Source organism: Phacochoerus africanus, chromosome 3 (assembly GCF_016906955.1).
Source record: "Phacochoerus africanus isolate WHEZ1 chromosome 3, ROS_Pafr_v1, whole genome shotgun sequence".
In the NCBI taxonomy this organism is placed as follows: Eukaryota; Metazoa; Chordata; class Mammalia; order Artiodactyla; family Suidae; genus Phacochoerus; species Phacochoerus africanus.
This window is the reverse complement of record NC_062546.1, coordinates 14,315,807-14,336,550: the sequence shown is the minus strand read 5'-3', so window position 1 is coordinate 14,336,550 and position 20,744 is coordinate 14,315,807. Positions and strand designations below refer to the sequence as shown.

Below are 20,744 nucleotides of genomic sequence, written 5' to 3'. Positions count from 1 at the left end.
TCCAGTCAGATTCATTTCCACTGCGCCACAATGGGAACTTCTCAACTCTATCTTTGATCTGCTGATTTTTCTCCATCTCAACTATTATCACCTTAGGCCAAATCAACTTCCTCTCTCACCTTGCAACAGCTTCCCAAGTAGTCCCCTGGTTTCCACCTTTGCTCCTTATAACCTTCTAGAACGCCCCAATTATTTCTGTGTCAGTTGGAATAAAATTGCAATAGCCTCCCAAAGACTTCAATGGTCTGGCCTTTGCCAACCCCTCCTTCAGGCCCTGTCTCCCTCCACTCTCCCTGCCAACCCCTGTGCCCCAGACACTATGGCTTCATTTCTGTTCTTTATGCTCCACAAGTTCTTTCCTGCTGGGCCTTTGCCTTTGGTCTCTCTTCTGCCTGGAACCTGCGGTCTCAGCTCAGAAATCCCCTCCCCAGAGGAGCCTTCCCAGAGATCCCCTCCCTGCCTCCAACCACAGCAGCCCCTGTGCCTGCCTAACCCATCACCTTAGATTAATTCTCTGCTTGGCTTTTATCATTACCTGGGTATTTCTCTGGGTCCTCTGGTTATTTTATTTTTTAAAAAAACTTTTTTCCTCCCTCCCTTTCTTTTTCTTCTTTTTTTTAAAGGCCAAAGCTGCAGCATATGGAAGTTCCCAGGCTAGGGGTCAAACTGGAGCTTCAGCTGCCAGCCTACACCAGAGCCGTAGGAACGTGGGATACGAGCCACATCTGCGACCTACAGTTTGCAACTTGCAGGAATGCTGGATCCTTAACCCATTGAGTGCGGCCAAGGATCGAACCCGCATCCTCACGGACACTATGTCAGGTTCTTAACAGAAACTCCCTTTGTAAAATTTTTTCTCTTTTTTTAAAAACTTTATTTTTATGTATTTATTTATTTAATTTCAACCTTTTTTTTTTAGGTCTGTACCTGTGGCATATGGAAGTTCCAAGGCTAGGGGTCGAATTGGATCTATAGCTGCCAGCCTCTGCCACAGCCACAGCAACACAGGATCTGAGCTGCTTCTGTGAACTACACCACAGTTCCTGGCAACACCGGATCCTTAATCCAATGAGAGAGGCCAGGGATCGAACCCTCATCCTCATGGATACTAGTCAGATTGGTAGTTGGGTTGGTAGGAGCCACAACAGGAACTCCTTTCTTTTTCTCTCTCCCTTTCTTTCCTTTCTTTTTTTCTTTCTCTTTCTTTCCTTCTCTTTCTTTCTTTCTTTTTCTTTCTTTTCTTTTCTTTCTCTCTCTCTCTCTCTCCCTCCCCCTCTCTCTCTCTCTCCCTCCCTCTCTCTCTTTCTCTATCTCTAAGGTTTTTTATTATTATTTTTAACCTTTGGTTATTTACCTTTCTTCTTCCACCACCAGAAAGTAAACTCCAGGCGAACAAACATATCTATCTGTCTTGCTCTCCCAGCCCATCCTCAAAGCCTCGGACTGCGCCTAAAGTCACATGGGAGGTGTCCAAACCCAAGTGTCTGGTGGATAGATGATGAATCCATGGGAGAGTGAATGGCTGAAGTGGGTATGTGTGAGTCAGTATAGCATGTGAGTGTGTGTGTTTGTGTGTGTACAAGCTGGCTGGAGAGGCCAGACTAGTGTGGACTGCAGTGACGGGGAGTCTCCTTCCTGCCAGGAGGATGGGGTAGGACAACTTGTGGGGTCCTCCCCCAACCCGGGATGATGGTGGTGGGGTCCCTCTCCGGGGCGGATGGTGGGTGGGGTTCCAGCCAGGCAAGGGCCAGACTGGGGACGTCTGGGGTGCACCTCTGTCCCGCCCCCAGGCACTGGGGGCCTGGGCTGGCCAACGTGGCGGCGGCGCTGCAGGCGGGGAGGGAGGGACGGAGGCGGGAGGTAGGAGGCGGGCCGGAAAGTTTGTCCGTCGGCCACTGCGGGGACTTGGCCGGGGGATGCGCACCCGGCGCTCCAGCGTCCCCAGCTCGCTTCGGAGTCCAGCTCGCCATGGGTAAGTCCCGATCTACCCGGTGCTGCCGGCGGGGAAGCCCGGGGACCCCATCCAAGCGCGTGCCCTCCGCCCCCAGCTGCAGAGCCACGACCAAATACCGCCCACTCGGATGGCAGCCGGGACGGCAGGCCTTGGCTGGGGGCTGGGAAAGGACTTGGGCCCGTTTCCTTTCATGCTTCTTTCTGCCCACAAAAAAAAAGTGACCTGAGAGGGCTCTTCACTTGATCCTGAGCGTTTACTTGGACTAAGCCCTCTCCTGACCGCTTTACGCCTTACAACATCCCCCAGGAGAGTGAAATTTTCCCTATTCTGCAGATGAAGAAGTGGAGGCTGTGAGCCATGGCATGCGTAAATTCCATGCCACTGAGACACAGCAGTGACAACTGCCAGGTCCTTAACCTACTGAGCCACCAGGGAACTCCTCACTGCACACTTCTGCTGCCAGACACTGTTCTAGACCTGAGGATGCTGTCCTGTACTACCCGACAAAACCTCTGCTCTGGAGATACTTGAGAGAGGGTAGAGAGAGGAGATTTGAATTTAGAATTATGGGGAAGTAGGGAATTCTTTGTTACTCCAGGGAACTAAGGTTTCTATTTTTTTTCTCTGGATGCAGAAGCCTCAAAGGATCATTCAATAACTCACACACCAACTACATGGCAGATGCTGGCTCAGGGGTTGGGGCTCAGTGGTGAACAAAACAGACATTTATCCTCTCTTCCATGGGGTTGACACTCCAGTCGAGAAGCTGGATAAATAAGTAAAATTAATAAAATAGTCTCAAGGAGTGATAAGGTGTGGTGGAATGCATAATATGAGGTGGCGTGATAGACCGTGGAGAGGGAGACAGGCTCTTTAGGTAGGTAAACAGGGAGGAGCTCCTGGAGTAGGAGGCACTGGAACTTTGACACTACTCAAAAGACGTGGGCTTGCTAAGATCTGGGAGAACTTCCAGGTGGAGAAACAGCAAGTGCAAAGGCCCTGAGGCAGGAGTGAGCTGGTGTGGTTCAGGCCCATGTGGCAGAGCACAGGGGCAGGAGGAGGGAGTCAGACAGGTAGGCAGGGGCTAGATTATGTAGGGCTTTGTAGGCCTTGGTGAGAAGTTTGGATTTTATTCTAAATGGCATGGGAAACTGGAGATAGATTTTAAGCTAGCCTGGGATATAACCTGAATGGTGGAAGGTTTTGTTTTGTTTTTTTCTAATTCTTTATTAAAATATAGTTGATTTACAATGTTGCCCCAATTTCTCCTGCACAACAAAATGACCCAGTCGTCCATATATATATACATTCCCTTTCTTATATTATCTTCCATCATGGTCCCGCCCAATGAATTGTATTTTAAAAACTCCTTCTAGGTTTTTCTGTGGAGAATCGTGATAGCTAACAGTAGGCTAGTATATGATGTAGGTATTACTATTATCCCCATTTATAGATGGGGAGGCTCAGAGAGGTTCAGCGAGCTACCTGAGGTCACACAGCTATGGAGAGAAGCTGGGAGAGAACCCCAGGCCTCTGGCTCCAGTCTATACTCCTAACCACTGTACCACTGGGCCTCTCATACACAGGTCAATGGGGACCAACTCCAGCTCTGACTCCAGAGTCCATGCTCTTAATCACCAAAGCATCCTGCTCCAGAGCCTGAGGAAAAGTGAGGCCCAGAGAGGTCAAGGTCATCCCAAGGACACTCAGCTTGACCCTGGTCCCTTGCTATCCCTCCTATTCCTCTGTTGCCTAAGTTTTTTCTACCGCTGTTTACTGAGCATCTACTATGGGCTAAGTGGTAGTGATGGAGGAAGAAACAAAATAATTGGCACTCGGTTCTGTTCTTTCCAGTTGTCAGGCTGCTTTCTTTATGGCAAGGTCCAGGGGTTGGGCCCTGTACATAGATTTTGGGGTCAGAAAGACCTGGGTTCCAGCTCTCATCCTCCCACTTCCCAGGTGCATTGTGACCTGGGACATGTAGTCAGCTTGTGTGACCGTCAGTTTCTTCTCTATAAAACAGTCACAATAAAATACCCTATCGCAGGGAAGCCACGTGAATGATGTGATAAAATGAACAAATACTCCACATGCCACCTGCCCATGGTAAATGGTCAGTTAACATGAGCGTTGATTTATTTATTTGTTTTATGGCCACACCTGTGGCATACAGAAGTTCCCTGGCCAGGGACTGAATCCGAGCTGCAGCTGTGATCCATGCCGAAATTGCAGTACCGCAAGATCCTTAATCCACTGAGCCAGGCCAGGGATCAAACCCACGTCCTCATGGATACTAGTCAGGTTCGTGACCCGCTAAGCCACAGCAGGAACTCCTGCAGTTGGATTCTTAACCCACTGCACCACAGTGGGAACTCCAAGCTTTTATTTTATTTTTTTTTATAACACCCAACATTAAGTCTCTGCCCCAGTTCAGAATCTGCCCTGTCATGTTACAGAATATCGCTGTGGGCAAATGTCTTTACCTCTCTGTGCCTCAGTTGCTTCATCTGCAAAATGGGAATAGTCTCAGCGCCTGTGTTGCAGGGTTGCTATAGGGATTAAGGCAGCGGATACAGGTATGGTTTCTAGAAGAGGAAGTGAGGCTACAGTGATGGGATATTTTGAAGCCAGCTTTCTGGGTGAGGGTATTTGCATGGTTCCATTTCACTCCTGGTTCTTCCCTGGAGTTTCAGGGGAAGCCAGGGCAGGTCCCTGATGGGGGAGGGACCCAATACATCTCTGATTGAGATGCTGCTCTAGCATCATCAACCAAGGGTGCCCTGGGACTTGCAGCTCTTGATATATACACCCCAAACCTGAGTTCCTTCCCTTCCACCTGCCCCTTGATTCCCTCCCTGGGAAGCTCTGCCTTCCTCAGTGAGGGGCTTAGAGAATTGAGGGATTTCCTCCAGGGTGAGGCAGCTTCACCTACAAACTATATTTAGACAGACCATTCACAGAAAGGGAGAGCATTCCTGAACCCAGCCTGGGGTGTCCTAATTTGGAGGCAAGAATTTACTCTACTTCCTGTGCATGGTCACTTCCAGGCCCTGGACCTCCCCAGATGCTCAAGAGCCAAGATCCTTCCTCGCTGGATACCCTCTGTCCTGAGTTCATTCATTCATTTGATGAGGAAGAAGGGCAGGAGCTACTGAAATGGAGGGAAAGGACGTTCCCAGCAGAGGTTACAGCTGGTAAAAAGCCTTGAGTTGAGATGGGCTTGGAGGGAGGAGCAACAGCAGGGAGGCTGGTGTGGCCAAAACCCAGTGAGAGAAGGCAGGTCATCCAGGGCCTCGAAGGCCACTGTCAGGACTTTGGCTTTTTCAGAGTGAACTGGGACCCCTGGGCTCTGAGCAGAACTATATGGTCTGACCTGGGCAATCACAGAATCCCTCTGGCTGCTGTGTAACATTAGATTAAATTTAAATGTACCTGACACCATCCCTGGAGTGGAATGTGGTAATAATATCCTGGTCCCTGATTTCAGGCATTCACTCATTCAGGAGCTTCACTGAGCCCACCTTGGGTGTCAGGATGGAGCTGGGGCCCTGGAGGCCCAGAGACAGTACATCGCCGTCCCTATCACACCAATTACTCAATTACTTGGTGTGAGCAAATGCAGGAGAAAGCAGAGTTGGTTGGAAGTAAAAAATATGGCTTGGAAAGTTGAGGAAGATGTATAGGACTCAGAGCCTCCCTCAAACTAATTTAACCAAAAAGGTGTGGGGGTGGGGGGTGGGGGGGTGGATGTTTATTAGTCACAGAAAAGTCCATGGCTTCAGGCATGGTTGAATCTAGGGGCTCAGGCAGTATTGTCAGGAATCCTTCCCAGAGAAAGATTCCCCAGCCCCCTGCAGCCCTGTGCTGCTCCAGGCAGGTATAAACTACCCAGCTTAGCACCAAGCAAACACCCTGGGATGGACTGACTCTCCTTGGCCCAGGTTCAGCCACATGGCATTTACCACTGCCCAAGGCAAGTGGCGACCTGCTGGCTGGTCAGATGTGGGTCATGGGTATGGCACACCTCTGGAGCTGAGTGGTAGGGATGGGGGTGCGGGTGGGGGTGGCCGTCTCTTCCCGGATCAAGAGACCAAGAGATGAAGACAGGACAGGGGAAAGGGCAGCTCTCCACAGAGCATGGGGGACTGATGCCAAGTAAGAGATATGTGTTATCGGAGGCCCCTTGGGGACATAACCATGAGCTTGAGTTGAAGAGGATGTGTAGGCACTCGGGGACACAGGTAGGGCAAGGGAGGAGCCAGCACACACAGAGGCAGAGCAGCATGAAAATCACCAGTGTGCACCAGGAACAAGAGTTTGCAGTGTTTGTCGGAGAGGTGGGGACAGGGGTGGGGAGGAGAACTGGCCAAAGAGTTCAGCTGGAGCCGCCAGCTCATGAAGGGCCTGGAGGTCCTAGGAGTTAGGACTTAATGAAGTGGGTGATGGGAACCTTGGAAAGTTTAAGGAAGGGAATGCTCTCCCCCCTTCTTTCTAGCGGCCCCCACTCCTTGGAGGCTGTCCTTCACTGCCCCTGCGGACACTATCGTTTCATGATGCTTGTGACTTGGGGTTTTCCCGAGAGTGCTGTCCCCCCTCATCCCCTACACCCCCTGAACTTCCACTCCCTATGTCCCTGTCCTCTATCACATCACTTATCTCGGATCAGCCCTTCTCACTTGAGTCAATTCAGCAAAGCTCTTAAGTACATGGGTTTGGGAGTCAGAGGAGTCAGCATTTGAGTCCTGAGCCTGTTGCTTCCCAGCTCTGAGACCACTCTGAGCCTCAGTGACCCCATCTGTCAAATGGGGATGATTGTAGCAGTACCACCGAGGGTTGTTGCAAAGAGGAACTGAGGGAAGACACCAGAAGTCTTTGCATAGAGGAGCTACTCCATAAATGACACCTGTTACTATAACTATGTGGACTCACTTCCACTGTTGCTGTTCTGCTCTAACCATTGTGACCTGAATCTGCTCCGCTGCACTTCCCTGTGGAAAGAACCTGTGGACAGTCAGCTCTGCCTCGGAGCCCTTTGGCTGGGTGCCCTTTCACCTCAAGAGGGATCCAAAAAAAAAACAACAAAAAACTGTGTTTTCACTTGATTGCTTCATAGGACCTGGAAGAACCCTCTCTGCTGGCAGAAATCTCTGGGAACCAAGGGAGGTGGGGCCGAGGGAGGTGAAGAAGGGGTAGGACTTGGGTGCCATTATCTCCCCAGGGTGTTGATTGATGGTCATGAAGAGGAAGGAGAAGACAGGGAATATTAGGGGGTTATTTCCCTCGGGAGCAGAGGTGACGGGAAGAAGAGTGAGCAGAAAGGGGGTGGGGAATGATTTCTCCACCTGTGAAACTCCTCCCTCTGCACAAAAATTGCCTAATAGAGATGGAGAGGCAGTGGTAAGAGAACAGAGTGAGATCCTATTATGCGAAAGTTTTATAATGGAGTGGTTAAGGGTATGGATGGTGGAGTCCCACCACCTGGCTTTGAACCTAGACACAGCTACTTAATACTCTTGACCTTAGGCAAGTCACTTCACGTCTCTGATCATCAGTTTATTCATTCATAAGTAATATAAAAGCCCACCTCATAAAGTTGTGAGTTAAATCAGCTATTAAGCTGAAAATGCTTAAAGTAGTGCCTGCCCCAGAGCAAACACTCCATAAACCTGGCTATAATGTTATGAATGTTTCTGTCAAGTCCAGGGTGGGAGTGGGTGAGATAGATACATCAGGATTACTCTAGATGCTTCCAGAAATATTTAAGTTTACATATATGTGAATTAAAAATTAAAAGCAACCTGTATTTTTTTAAAAGACAACCCATGGAATAGGAGAAAATAGTTGCAAATGATGCAAATGACAAGGGCTCAATCTCCAAACTATACAAACAACTCATAACAACAAAAAAAACCAAACAACCCAAGCAAAAAATGAGCAGAAGACCTATACAGACATTTCTCCAAAGAAGACACATGGCTGCCTAGGAGGCACATGAAAAGATGCCCAGCATCACTAATTATTTGAGAAATGAAAATCAAAACTACAACCACTTCACACTGGTCGGATAGCCATCATTAACAAGTCAACAAATAAATGCTAGAGAGGGTGTGGACAAAAAGGGGTCCCTCCTACACTGTTGGTGGGAATGTAAACTGGTACAACCATTAAGGAAAACAGTATGGGGGTTCCTTAGAAAACTAAATATAGAACTACCATGCGATCCAGCAATTCCACTCCTGGGCATATACTGGACAAAACTATAATTCAAAAAAGATCCATGCACTCCTATGTTCATTGCAGCACTTTTCACAATAGCCAAGACATGGAATCAACCTAAATGTCCATCAACATATGAATGGATAAAGAAGATGTGTTACATAGACACAATGGAATACTATTCAGCCATAGAAAGAACAAAATAATGCCATTTGCAGCAACATGGATGCAACAAGAGATTATCATACAAGCGAAGTCAGAAAGAGAAAGACAGATACCATATGATATCACTTATATGTGCAATCTAAAATATGGCACAAAATGAACCTATCTACAGAATAGAAACAGACTCACAGACATAGAGAGCGGACTTTTGTTTTCCAAGGGGGAAGCGGGAGGGAATGGGATGGACTGGGAGTTTGGGGTTAGTAGACCCAAATTGCTACATTGAGAATGGATGCTCACTGAGGTCCTGTGTACAGCACAGGGAACTCTATGCAATCTCTTGCGATAGACCATGATGGAAGATAATGTAAGACAAGGAATGTATATAGAGGTATGACTAGGTCACTTTGCTGTACAGCAGAAATTGGCAAAACATTGCAAATCAACTATACTTTAATTAAACAAAACAAAGGAATACAAGCCAGAGTGAAGAGAAATCTGTAAAAAAAAAAAAAAAAAGAGGGAGAGAGAAAGTAACCTGCTATATAACTGCTCTGCCAAAATGGTAGCCGCTGGCCACATGTGGTGATATTCACACTTAAATTAATGAAAATTAAATAAAAATTTTTAAATGCAGTTCCTCAGTCACACTGGCCACATTTTAAGTGCTCAATACCTACATGTGCTGGTGACTACCACAGACCACCTTGCTGTCCAGGTCAAGCTTTTAAACGCTTCCATCCACTGAGCATGAAATTCACTGACGTCTTCATGACCTTCAAAGCTCCACGTGATCTGGCCCCTGCCCCGTCTCCAACCTCATCACCTCCTAGTTTTCCCACTTATTGGGCTCCAGCCACTCAGGCCTCCTGCTCAACAATATCATGATTAAAAGCCTGCACTCTCTAGCCACATCAGCTTTGCCCCTTATTTTCTGTGTGACCATGAGAAAGTTTCTTCTCTGGGCCTTGGAGAATGATGCTAATAATAGCATATTTTAAGGCTGTTGTAAGAATTAAATGAAGAAACATATATAAAGCTCTGAAAACAGGGCCTGGCACTTAGTAAGTACTACAGGAGCACTAGCTATTAATATTGTTATTGTTCAAATTGTTCAAACATACTCAAAACTGTCCTGCTTCAGGGCCTTTGTTCTTTTTCCTTGTCTAGAATGTTCCTCTTTCAGATTTTGCATGGCTTGTACCCTCCCTTCATTGAAATTTTCCCTCTTCAGAGATGTCTTAGTTGACTACCTTATTTAAAACAGAACTCCATTGCTCTCAACTCCCTTTCTCTGCCCTTTAAAAAAAAAAAAAAAAGATACCTATCACTGCCTATAATTGTATTATGTATTTATTCATTCATCATCTGCCTTTTTCTACTAGGATGTCAGATCTTTGAAAACACCACTGTGTCACCAGTCCCAAGAACACTGCCTGGCATGTTGTAGATGCCATATAAGTAAATTTTCTTTTTTGTCTTTTCTAGGGCAGCAGCTGCAGCATATGGAGTTTCCCAGGCTAGGGGTCCAATCAGAGCTGTAGCTGCTGGCCTACAACACAGCTGTAGCAACACAGGATCTGAGCCATGTCTACAACCTACACCACAGCTCATGGCAATGCCGGATCCTTAGCCCACTGAGCGAGGCCAGAGATCGAACCATGAATGGATAGGGGTGGTGTGTGTGTGTGTAAATAAGGGATGACACACAAAGATGGGTGGATGAAGTTCCCATTGTGGCACAGTGGGTTAAGAACCTAACTAGTATCCACGAGGATGCGGGTTTGATCCTTGGCCTCAGTCAGTGGATTAAGGATCCAGAATTACTGTGAGCTGTGGTGTAGTTTGCAGATGTGGCTTGGATCCTGCATTGCTGGGGCTGCAGCTCCAATTCAACCCCTAGCCTGGGAACTTCCATGTGCTGCGTGTGCAACCCTACAAAGAAAAAAAAAAAAAAGACAAGCCCTGAAGCCACCACTGATTTGTCTTTTCTCTTGAGTAATGTCAGATGTTCATATTTTGCTCTCTCCATCAGCAAATTGCCCTGCAATCATCTGCCAATTGTTGAGGCTTCATGTAACTGTTAATGCGGGTCAATGCAGAGTGTGCTGAGGAGAGCATTAAGATCCGTATCCAGGAGTTCCTGTCGTGGCTCAGTGGCTAATGAATCCAACTAGGAACCATGAGGTTGTGGGTTTGATCCCTGGCCTTGCTCGGTGGGGTAAGGATCTGGCGTTGCCATGAGCTGTGGTGTGGGTCGCAGACGTGGCTCAGATCCCGCACTGCTGTGGCTCTGGTTTAGGCTGGTGGCTACAGCTCCGATTGGACCCCTAGCCTGAGAACCTCCATATGCCGCAGGAGCAAAAGGCAAAAAGACAAAAAGACAAAAAAAAAAAAAAAAAAAGATCCGTATCCAGGTGATGCAAAGAGTGAGCAAGATCTGTCGGTAATAACTAAACCTCTTGAGCCTCTAGAATTTGAAGCCAACCACTCAAGGGGATACTGGGTAATCTCAAATGTGCATTTTTTATGGGAAATTTTAAGAGAGAGCATGACGTGTGCGTGTGTGTGTGTATTCACACAAGCATGCCTACATGCTGCTGCTTTATAATGGACGCTGGGGAGAAGCAAGAAACCTCTCTGTGCTGACAATTATTTATGTCGTTAGAGTTTATGTGAGCTTGTTAGACACAGAGTAAAAACCATCTCAACCATTTATTGTTGAACCTTAGACTGGGGGTAAATGAAGAACAAGGGGAAACAATCAGGAAAAGTTTCAGGAATCTAATACACAGCACAAATGAACCTTTCCACAGAAAAGAAACTCATGGACTTGGAGAACAGACTTGTGGTTGTAAGCAGGGAGGGGGAGGGAGTGGGATGGACTGGGAATCTGGGGTTAATAGATGCAAACCATTGCATTTGGAGTGGATAAGCAATGAGATCCTGCTGTACAGCGCAGAGAACTACATCTAGTCACTTATGATGGAACATGATGTAGAATAATGTGAAAAAAAGAATATATATGCGAATATGGGTGACTGGGTCACTTTTCTGTACAGTAGAAATTGACAGAACACTGTAAACCAACTATAATGGAAAAAATAAAAATCATTAATAAAAAAAAACAATGAAAAATTTCAAAGAGACACAGTGAGCCGGTGTTGCTGTGAGCTGCAGTGTCATCACAGGTGCAGCTCGGATCTGTCATTGCTGTGGCTGTGGTGTAGGCTGGCAGCTGCAGCTCCAATTTGACACCTAGCCTGGGAACTTCCATATGCCGCAGGTGCAGCTGTAAAAACAAACAAAACGAAGATGGGTGGATGGATTGACATATTTGTGGAGAGATGGCTCAATAGATGGATGGAAGTTTGGATGAATTAAGGGGTAGATAAATAGACTCATGAATGGATGAATATGTGATGATGGAGTAGATGGATGTAGGGAGGAGTGGACAATGAAGGGACAGATGAATAGACTGATCAATAAATAGATGAGCGAATGAATGGAGTGGATGGATGAATGAAGGAGTGGATGGATGGACGGGGGATGGATGGATGGGGAGATGGATGGGGAGATGGATAAAGCAGAGAGATGGAAGGAAGGATGGAGGGAGAGATGAAGGGAGAAGTGGATGAATGAATGGATGGATGGATGAAGAGATAGATGGAGGAAGGAAGAAGTGAACGAATGGGTTGATGCATGCATGCATGGGCATATGGATAGATGGGTGAATGGATGAATTAGATGAATGGATGATGGATAGACAGATGAATGAATAAATGGAGGGATGGATGTGGTAGAGGGACAGATGAATGGATGGGTGCATAGATGGACAGAGGGAGAAAAGCTTGGATGGCTGGCTGGCTGGCTGGCTAGATGGCTGCTCTGGCAAGGAAACATTCTGAAATCTGTCCATGTCACTTTTGTTTTCCAGGCCGACCCTCACTCCTCCTGCCCCTGTGTGCCTCTGTGTCTTTGCTGGGTGGTCTGACCTTTGGTTATGAACTGGCAGTCATATCAGGAGCCCTGCTGCCACTGCAGCTGGACTTTGGGCTGAGCTGCTCACAACAGGAGCTCCTGGTGGGCAGCTTACTCCTGGGAGCTCTCCTGGCCTCCCTGGTTGGGGGCTTCCTCATTGACCGCTATGGCAGGAAACAAGCCATCCTTGGGAGCAACCTGGTGCTGTTGGCAGGTAGCCTGAGCCTGGGCCTGGCCAGCTCCCTGACCTGGCTGGTCCTGGGCCGCTCAATGGCTGGCTTTGCCATCTCCCTCTCCTCCATGGCCTGCTGTATCTACGTGTCAGAGCTGGTGGGGCCCCGGCAGCGAGGAGTGCTGGTGTCCCTCTATGAGGCAGGCATCACCGTGGGCATCCTGCTCTCCTACGCACTCAACTATGTGCTGGCCCGTGCCCCCTGGGGATGGAGGCATATGTTTGGCTGGGCAGCTGCCCCTGCGCTCCTGCAGTCCCTCAGCCTCCTCCTCCTGCCTGCTGGTACAGGTGATGCTGCAGCCCACAAGGACCTCATTCCCCTCCAGGGAGGTGAGGCCATGAAGCTGGGCCTGGGGAGCCCAAGATACTCCTTTCTGGACCTTTTCAGGGCCCGGGATAACATGCGAGACAGGACCACAGTGGGGCTGGGGCTGGTGCTTTTCCAGCAGCTAACGGGCCAGCCCAATGTGCTGAGCTATGCCTCCACCATCTTCCACTCGGTCGGCTTCCGGGGGGGCTCCTCAGCTGTGCTGGCCTCTGTGGGGCTCGGTGCAGTGAAGGTGGCGGCCACCTTGACTGCCATGGGATTGGTGGACCGAGCGGGCCGTAGGGCCCTGTTGCTGGCTGGCTGTGCTCTCATGGCTCTATCGGTCAGTGGCATTGGCCTCGTCAGCTTTGCCGTGCCCATGGACTCAGGCCCAGGTTGCCGGGCTGTGCCCAATGCCACCAAGCTGTCAGGCCTCCCTGGAGACTCCAGCCCACCCAGGGGCCTATCTCCACTTCTGCTGCCGACAAGCAGCCAGAACCCATGGCAGCCAGTCTTCCCAACCTCTGAGAAAACCAAGCATCATCCCAGAGCTGGGGACCCCCCAGCCCCTCCTGCCTCAGCCCTATGCACCACCCCACCCCCACCCCCACCCCCTCCTCCTGCCCCTGAGCACAGCTTGCTGCACTGGACCGCGCTGGTCTGCATGATGGTCTTTGTGAGTGCCTTCTCCTTTGGATTCGGACCAGGTGAGTGGGAGTCCTTTGCAGGTAACTCTGGAAACTTCCACCCTCCTAGCAGGAATCCTGGGGACCAAATCAGTCCGAGGGACACTTGAGATGGCTTGATGATGAGAACAACTAGCTCAGACTTCAGGGCTCCTCGCTTCCTTGAGGGTACTTCTTCCGAGGGCAGAGGCCTAATTTACGTTCGCAGTATTTTCTCTTTGATAAAGGTCCCAAATCATTTACGTATCAGGCCTCAGACAACCGGAAGGTGAGTTACAGCTCACTCAGAAGGCCTACTGGAAAATAATATAATGAATTGGGTGACCAACCATCTCAGTTTGCCCAGGACACTGGAAGTCTGGAGTCCCAGGAAACTCCGTTTCCTAGCAAACCCAGACTGCTGGGCTCTCTAAGGGGATTGTTACAGCCCTACGGGGGAAGCAGTGGGGAGAGCCAGGTGTCAGAGGCCTGTCACTATTGGTGCTGTGGGCAGGTAGCCTGAGCCTGGGCCTAGGCTACCTGCCATTGTCAGGGGCTGCCTGCTGGACCATGGGTGCCAGGCCCCATGTCCTGGCTGCAGCCTAGGACCCGCCCTGCTCTCCTATCCTAGTGACCTGGCTTGTCCTCAGTGAAATTTACCCCGTGGAGATCCGAGGGAGGGCCTTCGCCTTCTGCAACAGCTTCAACTGGGCCGCCAACCTCTTCATCAGCCTTTCCTTCCTCGACCTCATCGGTGAGTCCTTTGACGTAACTCCTTAGCCCAGTCCCTTCAAGATGCAGAAGCAACTGCCTCCAGACAGAGCCCAGCCTTCCATATCTGCCCAAGCGATAGAAAACCCCATGCAAACCACTTTATGAACAAAATGTAATATTTCTGTCTTAAATGGTGAAAAGAGGAAGGTAGTTGGCTTCAAGCAAAATTGATCCAAAGGTTCCTACAAAGCTGTGCACCAGCTTTCAGGCTCTCTCGGCTGTCTCCCACACCGTGGACTTCATCCTCAGGGGAGAGCCAGAGTGCGGCTGTAAAGATGATCACCAGCCACCATCCCTCTTGGCAGTCCTGGGAAGTCCCATTGGCTCTTGCCCTAGTCCTGAGACTGACTCTCATTGGTTCGGCTAGATCACATACCTACCCCTGAGCCAGTCACTGTGGCTGGAAGGCTGGACTATTCTGACACCCAGCCCAGGGGCAGGGGTGTGCAGTGTGTGTTGGAAACAGCCTCACCCAACAGCATAGACTGAGAGTTGGGGCCAAGGTTCCCCATAGGAAAATTGAGGTGCTGGAACAAGGAAGAGGAAGGGCTGGGAGAAAGATAACAGAAAATATGATCTGTGAGGTTTCTCCTTCATTCCAGGGGTTGGGTGGGGGGCTGGCTTTATTGACAACCTGGGAATTGAAGCTGAAGAAAGGGCAGAGCTGAAGCATCCAGTTCTCCTCCATCAGGAAGCCATCTCTGATTGGTCGGGGAGAGGGGGGCAAACTCCAGATGTCTGGAGCTCAAAGTTCCCATTCTAAAGTAAAGGAGTTAAAATTCTTTTCCTACTTGGAGCAGCAGAACTAGTCTTCAAATAAAACTTTGTGCAGAAGCTCCACAGAAATAACTGAGAGCGTCCTGTACCCTCAGACACGCTGTGAAAATCTATAGGCCAGATAAGAGGTGAAGGGCTACGCCAGCCCTGGAGGATCACGTCTGAGGCCAGCAGATGCAGGAGCCACCATCTGTTCTTTTTGTTCTAAACCTGCTTAAACGGGTTCATGCCCACCTGCCAGCAGGAAGGTCTTCTGAGATTCAGTTTGGGTGACATCTTCTCTTCTTACCTAGCTTTCAAACCCGGTCTGAGCAGTGGTGGGGCAGAAATTATATGAGCCCAGAACACCGAGAAAGAGTCTCTGAGGTGCTGAGGATGCTTGTTACCCGAGGCCCGGGGTCATCAGGGCCAAAGTGGGCTGGGCTCCTTTACCGTGCGCCGCAAGGCACAGTTCTTAGGGTTTACTTATTCTCCCACTTCCTGCGGCCACGTGGTTCCTCTTCAGAGGAGGAGCCCTGGGGAGCTGTGGGAAATACTGGTAAGAGAACCCATGCCTGAGAAGAATCCAAGCTTCTCCCAGTGCCTCAGTCTTCAAGCATTCCCTTTGTGTGGAACGAATGAGTGGGAAAGTGAGGAAGGAAGGGAGGGAGGAGAGATGGTAGGGAGGGCTTATTAGAATTGTATCATATCCTTATCATCCCCATTTCAGGGACAGTAATCCATCCTTCCCAAGTCGAGCCAGGTAGTGAGAGGACCAGAACCCTGCCGCCTTCTCCCAGCCCAGTACTCTCCCTCTCTTTGCAGGTATAAGGATTAAGTGGAGGGCAAGCTGGTTAGGGGCAACAGTCTAGAGGAGGGGTGGCCATGGCTCTTAGAGATAAGAATGGTGTCCGAAATGATATTTGTACTTCTGCCTCGAAAAAGTTCCTTCCTTCACAGGTTTCTGGATAGAGCTGAGGCGTCTGTCTTTTCTCCCAAACCAGTCACAGGCCAAACTGGCTGAAACTCAATCCTGAGTGCTTGATTCACTGAATAACCAATTCATGGAATTTCTGAGGCTGTTTTTTTTGGAGCTGAGCTTTGCCAGGCCTGCCTCCTGCAGCTGTTTTGCTGCTGAGGTGGATGGATGTCGCTTTCCTTCCATTCACATTTTCAGATGCCAAGTGCGCACCTCTGGTTAGTATTTCAGATATGGGTGCGTGGGCTTTCCCATAAAGACAGGATGTCCAAGATGCTTGTGGATTTGGGCTGTGGCCCTTTGCCTGCCTCTGGGACAAGTCCTACTCTTGCTTTAAGGGACTTTCCCATCAGACAGTGTGTTGGTCGTTCTGCAAATCTGCCATCTGGAGGATCAACTTTGGGTGACTGATTCTCAGTGTTTGACCTGGAACACTGGTCGACCAGTTGGCCAAACCTGTGCCCTGCACTCATTCCTGCCCTGCTGTTCTCAGGTGCCATTGGCTTGTCCTGGACCTTCCTGCTATATGGGCTGACTGCTGTCCTAGGCCTGGGCTTCATCTATTTGTTTGTCCCTGAAACAAAAAACCAGTCATTGGCAGAGATAGACCAGCAATTCCAGAAGAGACGGTAAGGGGGTCAGGGCTGGCCTGGGGGGTGGGGAGGTGGCATCAAACCCCGAGCCCTTGGCTTCAGGAGTTTAGTCCTCACACGTTCCCTTTGCCAAAGTGATGTTCCTCTCTTTTTGTTTTCTTATTGCCTGGACACAGTGAGTTTCATCCTGTCTTCATCTATGAACGCTTTTCCTTGAGTTGTTTTGTGTCTTCCTACAGTAGGGTTTCATCTGACTTTAAGCTCAGCTCATAGGAATTTAAAAATCATGCAATTATGGAATCACAGGTTAGAATAGTTGGATACTAAAACCACAGAATCTTAACAGATGTGAAAACTTGGCGAAATGAAACATAACCGTGGCCTTTTAAAATCAAACACAAAGAACTATGGGCCTAATCTACTCATTCAGTGGGTGTCTATGAAGTCACTAGTATGTGCCAGGCAGTGTTCTGGGCCTTAGGAAGTGTGTCTAAGAATAAGATGGAGAAAGTCCTTGTCCTCATGGAGCGTCCATTCTAGTGGGGGAGGGGAACAGAAACTAAGCCAATGAATGCAGCAAAAAAGTTTTTCAGTTAGTAATGTGTAGTTAGAAGAAAAGGAAGAGTTCCCATTGTGATGCAGCAGAAACGAATCCAACTATGAACGATGAGGTTGCAGATTTGATCCCTGACCTCGCTCAGTGGGTTAAGGATCCAGAGTTGCCATGAGCTATGGTGTAGGTCACAGACATGGCTCAGATCCTGCGTTGCTATGGCTGTGGCATAGGCCAGCAGCTATAGCTCCGATTAGACCCTTAGCCAGGGAACCTCTAAGTGCCACGGGTGTGGCCCTAAAAAGACGAAAGACCAAAAAAAAAAAAAAAAAAAGAAAGAAAAGAAGAAGAAACAGAGCAAAATACATTGGGAGGGTCTAATGGGTGAAGATGGAGACAGAGGAGCAGGGGGTTTTGGCTAAATGAGAGGGGCTTCCCTCTCTGAGTAGGTACAATTTAAGTTAAAGAGAAGGAGGCAGCCATATACAAATGAGGTGGGGTGAGCCTTCCAGGTGGAGGGAACAGTAAGTGCAAAGGCCCTGAGGTTGGGAGTATTCTGGAATATGCAAGAGTAACAAGGAAGCCAGTGTGGCTGGAAGAGGAGGTGGGGGGTGGGGCAGAAGATCAGATTAGCCAAGTGGGTAGAAGCTAGATCACATAAAGTCTTTAGGTCCTAAATAGGAGTTCACAATCTTAGCATCAGGGACCTTGGGCTGTTGAAATGAGAGAGAGGAATGGCGGGGTGTCTGAAGGGACCTGAAAGCACTATAATCCTAAGCATCCTCGGCAAATGCCATGTGCTTAGAAAGGTCAGCCCGGCCATGATGGGGAGAACCAGCTGTAGGGAGCACGGATGGACACGGGAAGACCAAGGTGGGTAGCTGTGTGGCCTACAAGATGGAAATGCACATTAAGGCACGAAGCAGGAAGTGAGAGTGAGGTGGGGATGGGGTGGGAGTCCCAGGGATGGTCCACTTCTGTCATCCCTGGGGAAGGCCGCCAGGCCCTGGCACCCTCTGACCCCTCTCACTCCCTGCCAGGTTCACCCTGAGCTCTGGCCGCAGGCAGAGCTCGGCTGGCATCCAGTACAGCCGCATTGAGGTCTCTGCAGCCTCCTGAGGAGTCCATCTGGAAGATGCTGGAACCATGGTTTTAGCAGACAGTCTTCAGCTTCCTATTTGCCTGCGCCCCAGTGCACAAGTTTTAGGGGGTCCTTCAAGAGTCTCCCCTGCTCTAGAAGAAGTCTGTTTGTTGGGGCAAAAGGGGTGAAAATCTGAGAACCCCAAAGTCTTCATTTTGAGTCTCGGGCTCTGAGGGTACCCGAGGCTCTGCCTCCTTGCCTCAGTTTCCCCACTGACTTTGCACATCTCTGCAGTAATGAACTTATGAGAACATCTTATGAAGACTCCGTTGCTCTGTGGACTTTCCAAAGACTCTCTAGAGTACCAACCCTGGTGGGAAGTCTCTCCTGGTGCCATCCCTAAATCCAGCTGAGGATACTGTATTCTCTGCTCTTTTTCCCTCCGGCTGGGACTTTTGGGGAAAAGGGATGCCTGATTTTTGGCTCTCAGACAACCTCATTTTGTTCCACCCCTCTAATTCTCTCACCGGGAATATCTATCATTCCCCAGCAACTCAGATGGTCGGGGGAGGCTTGAGTCCTCGTCCTGATCTGCTGGTGTTCTTGCTGTCCGACCATGGGCCACAGCCCCCCCTGTATGTACAATGGGGGCTCTGAACCAGGCGGTTCTTAAGACCTCTTCTGCCACCAATGAGCTGGGATTCTAAGTGCTGACAATACCACACATGTTTAGCCTGGGCTCTGCTGTCAAATTGCTAGTCTCTTAGGGGAGGTAGGTTTAATCAGGGGAAAGGTGGACACAATTCCAGAGCTAAAGGCACTAAAGTCCAAGGCCAGAGCTGTTTCCAGGATAGTGCGAAAGGACTCTGCAGAAAAGTGATGGGTTTGGGAGCTAACAGACCTGGTTGTTGGCGTGGCCTCCACCTCTTGGTAGCTACTGACCTGGAAGAAATAACAACTCTCTCAAGCCTCAGTTTCCACATCTGCAGAATGGGGATCCTTGTGTCCCCCACGGTCTATTTAACCTCGGTTTCTCATCACTCATTTAGCTGGACAGGATGGGGTGAGGGGTGGATCTCTGTTAACCTTTAACACGCAGGTCCTCCCTTTTGGGGGGGAGATGGTGGCTGAGCAAGTAGCTCAGGACCCCTCCTATGTCCTCCTTTCGTCCTGTTTCTAGTTGCTTTATGCCCAGTGGTGTGTTGGAGCTGGCCTGTGCGGGCTTGGGAAAGCCAACTGCTCAGTTTTCAGGATTTTTGAAATTTAGCTGGCTGTTAAACACAGCTGCTAAAAAAATTAAGTGATTGATACTAATAATAAATTGCATTAAAAACCAAGGTAACAGGTACTAAAAACTCATTACTTCCTTATTTTACTATGTTTTGCTATTGTCTGTGACCTTAAGGTCATGTACATCTATTGCATCACATGAAGAATGTACGGGTGGGGCACCACCCATCTCTTGCCAACTCTGCACTCAGTGACATCACATTGGTCACTTTGTCCACAGGGAGTGTAGCTGCACCACAGAGACTGGGGCAGATCAGGGCTTGAGTTACTGGGTTTTTTGTTTGTTTGTCTTTTAGGGCTGCACTTGTGGCATATGGAAAGTTCCGGGCCAGGGGTCGAACTGGAGCTGCAGCTGAGACCTACACCACAGCCACAGCAACACTGGGTCTGGGCCACAGCGTGACCAACGCTGCAGCTTATGGCAATGCTGGATCCTTAACCCACTGAGCAGGGCCAGGGATCAAACCTGCATCCACACAGAGACAGCATCGGGTCCTTAACCTGTGGAGCTGCAACAGAAACTCCTCGAGTTACTGTTTTGTTGATTTTCCAGTCTTAAGAATGTGATGGGTTAAATGTTAATAATGCAAATTAAACTGAAAAGTCTGTCGTGTCTGTAGCTGATCCATTGTGAATGGCACCAAAACCTGAGGGACTTATTATCTAATTCAGCCAACAGGTGACGCGTGTCATCAGCGAAGGAGTTATGACACATGTCTTGGTGGTTTTACTTTTGTCTTATTCATTAACGGGAACAAATATTTCAACCAGCATTCATGTCGGACCTGCATTCATGCTTCAGGGATGTGGGTGGGCTCTTTGCAGAGTCGTATTGTCATCAAGAATCTCTTCATGGTCTAATTTTGTCAAATGCTGGCTAAATTGCAGGGATAGTTGGTTTGGGAATCAAGAGTTTGGCAGTAAAATCAAGAAAAACATTCTGTGAGAATTAACTGGCTTGAAGGAATTTATGATAAAGAGTATTTACAATAAAGTGTTTATTATTATTTGTCAATTTTGTGCAACAAACACATCCTTTATCCCAGTGAAATTTACACACACACACACCTTTCCCCCTGGAGAGCAGTTATTAAATATCTACGAGACACCACTGCTTACTGCTGTCCTTTTGACTCCTTCAGATCCAAGTGTCTCCCCAGGGGCCCCCAAACCTTAATTCTCCTTTCCTGGTGGCCTA

The 20,744-nt window shown here is 48.9% G+C and overlaps 1 protein-coding gene across 2 annotated transcripts; it reads left to right on the top strand.

The window, feature by feature from the left end:
* The first annotated feature begins 1,861 nt into the window (after positions 1 to 1,861).
* SLC2A10 (solute carrier family 2 member 10) lies at positions 1,862 to 19,518 on the top strand. Of its 2 annotated transcripts, XM_047770955.1 has the most exons (6): positions 1,862 to 1,972; positions 5,002 to 5,148; positions 12,273 to 13,562; positions 14,152 to 14,274; positions 16,523 to 16,658; positions 18,216 to 19,518. In XM_047770955.1, exons 1-6 carry the CDS (start codon positions 1,969 to 1,971, stop codon positions 18,292 to 18,294), a joined length of 1,779 nt encoding a protein of 592 aa, XP_047626911.1. In that variant the 5' UTR covers positions 1,862 to 1,968; the 3' UTR covers positions 18,295 to 19,518. The 2 variants fall into 2 exon arrangements, with proteins under 2 accessions (XP_047626911.1, XP_047626913.1); XM_047770957.1 differs by lacking the exon at positions 5,002 to 5,148.
* The last annotated feature ends 1,226 nt before the right edge of the window (positions 19,519 to 20,744 follow it).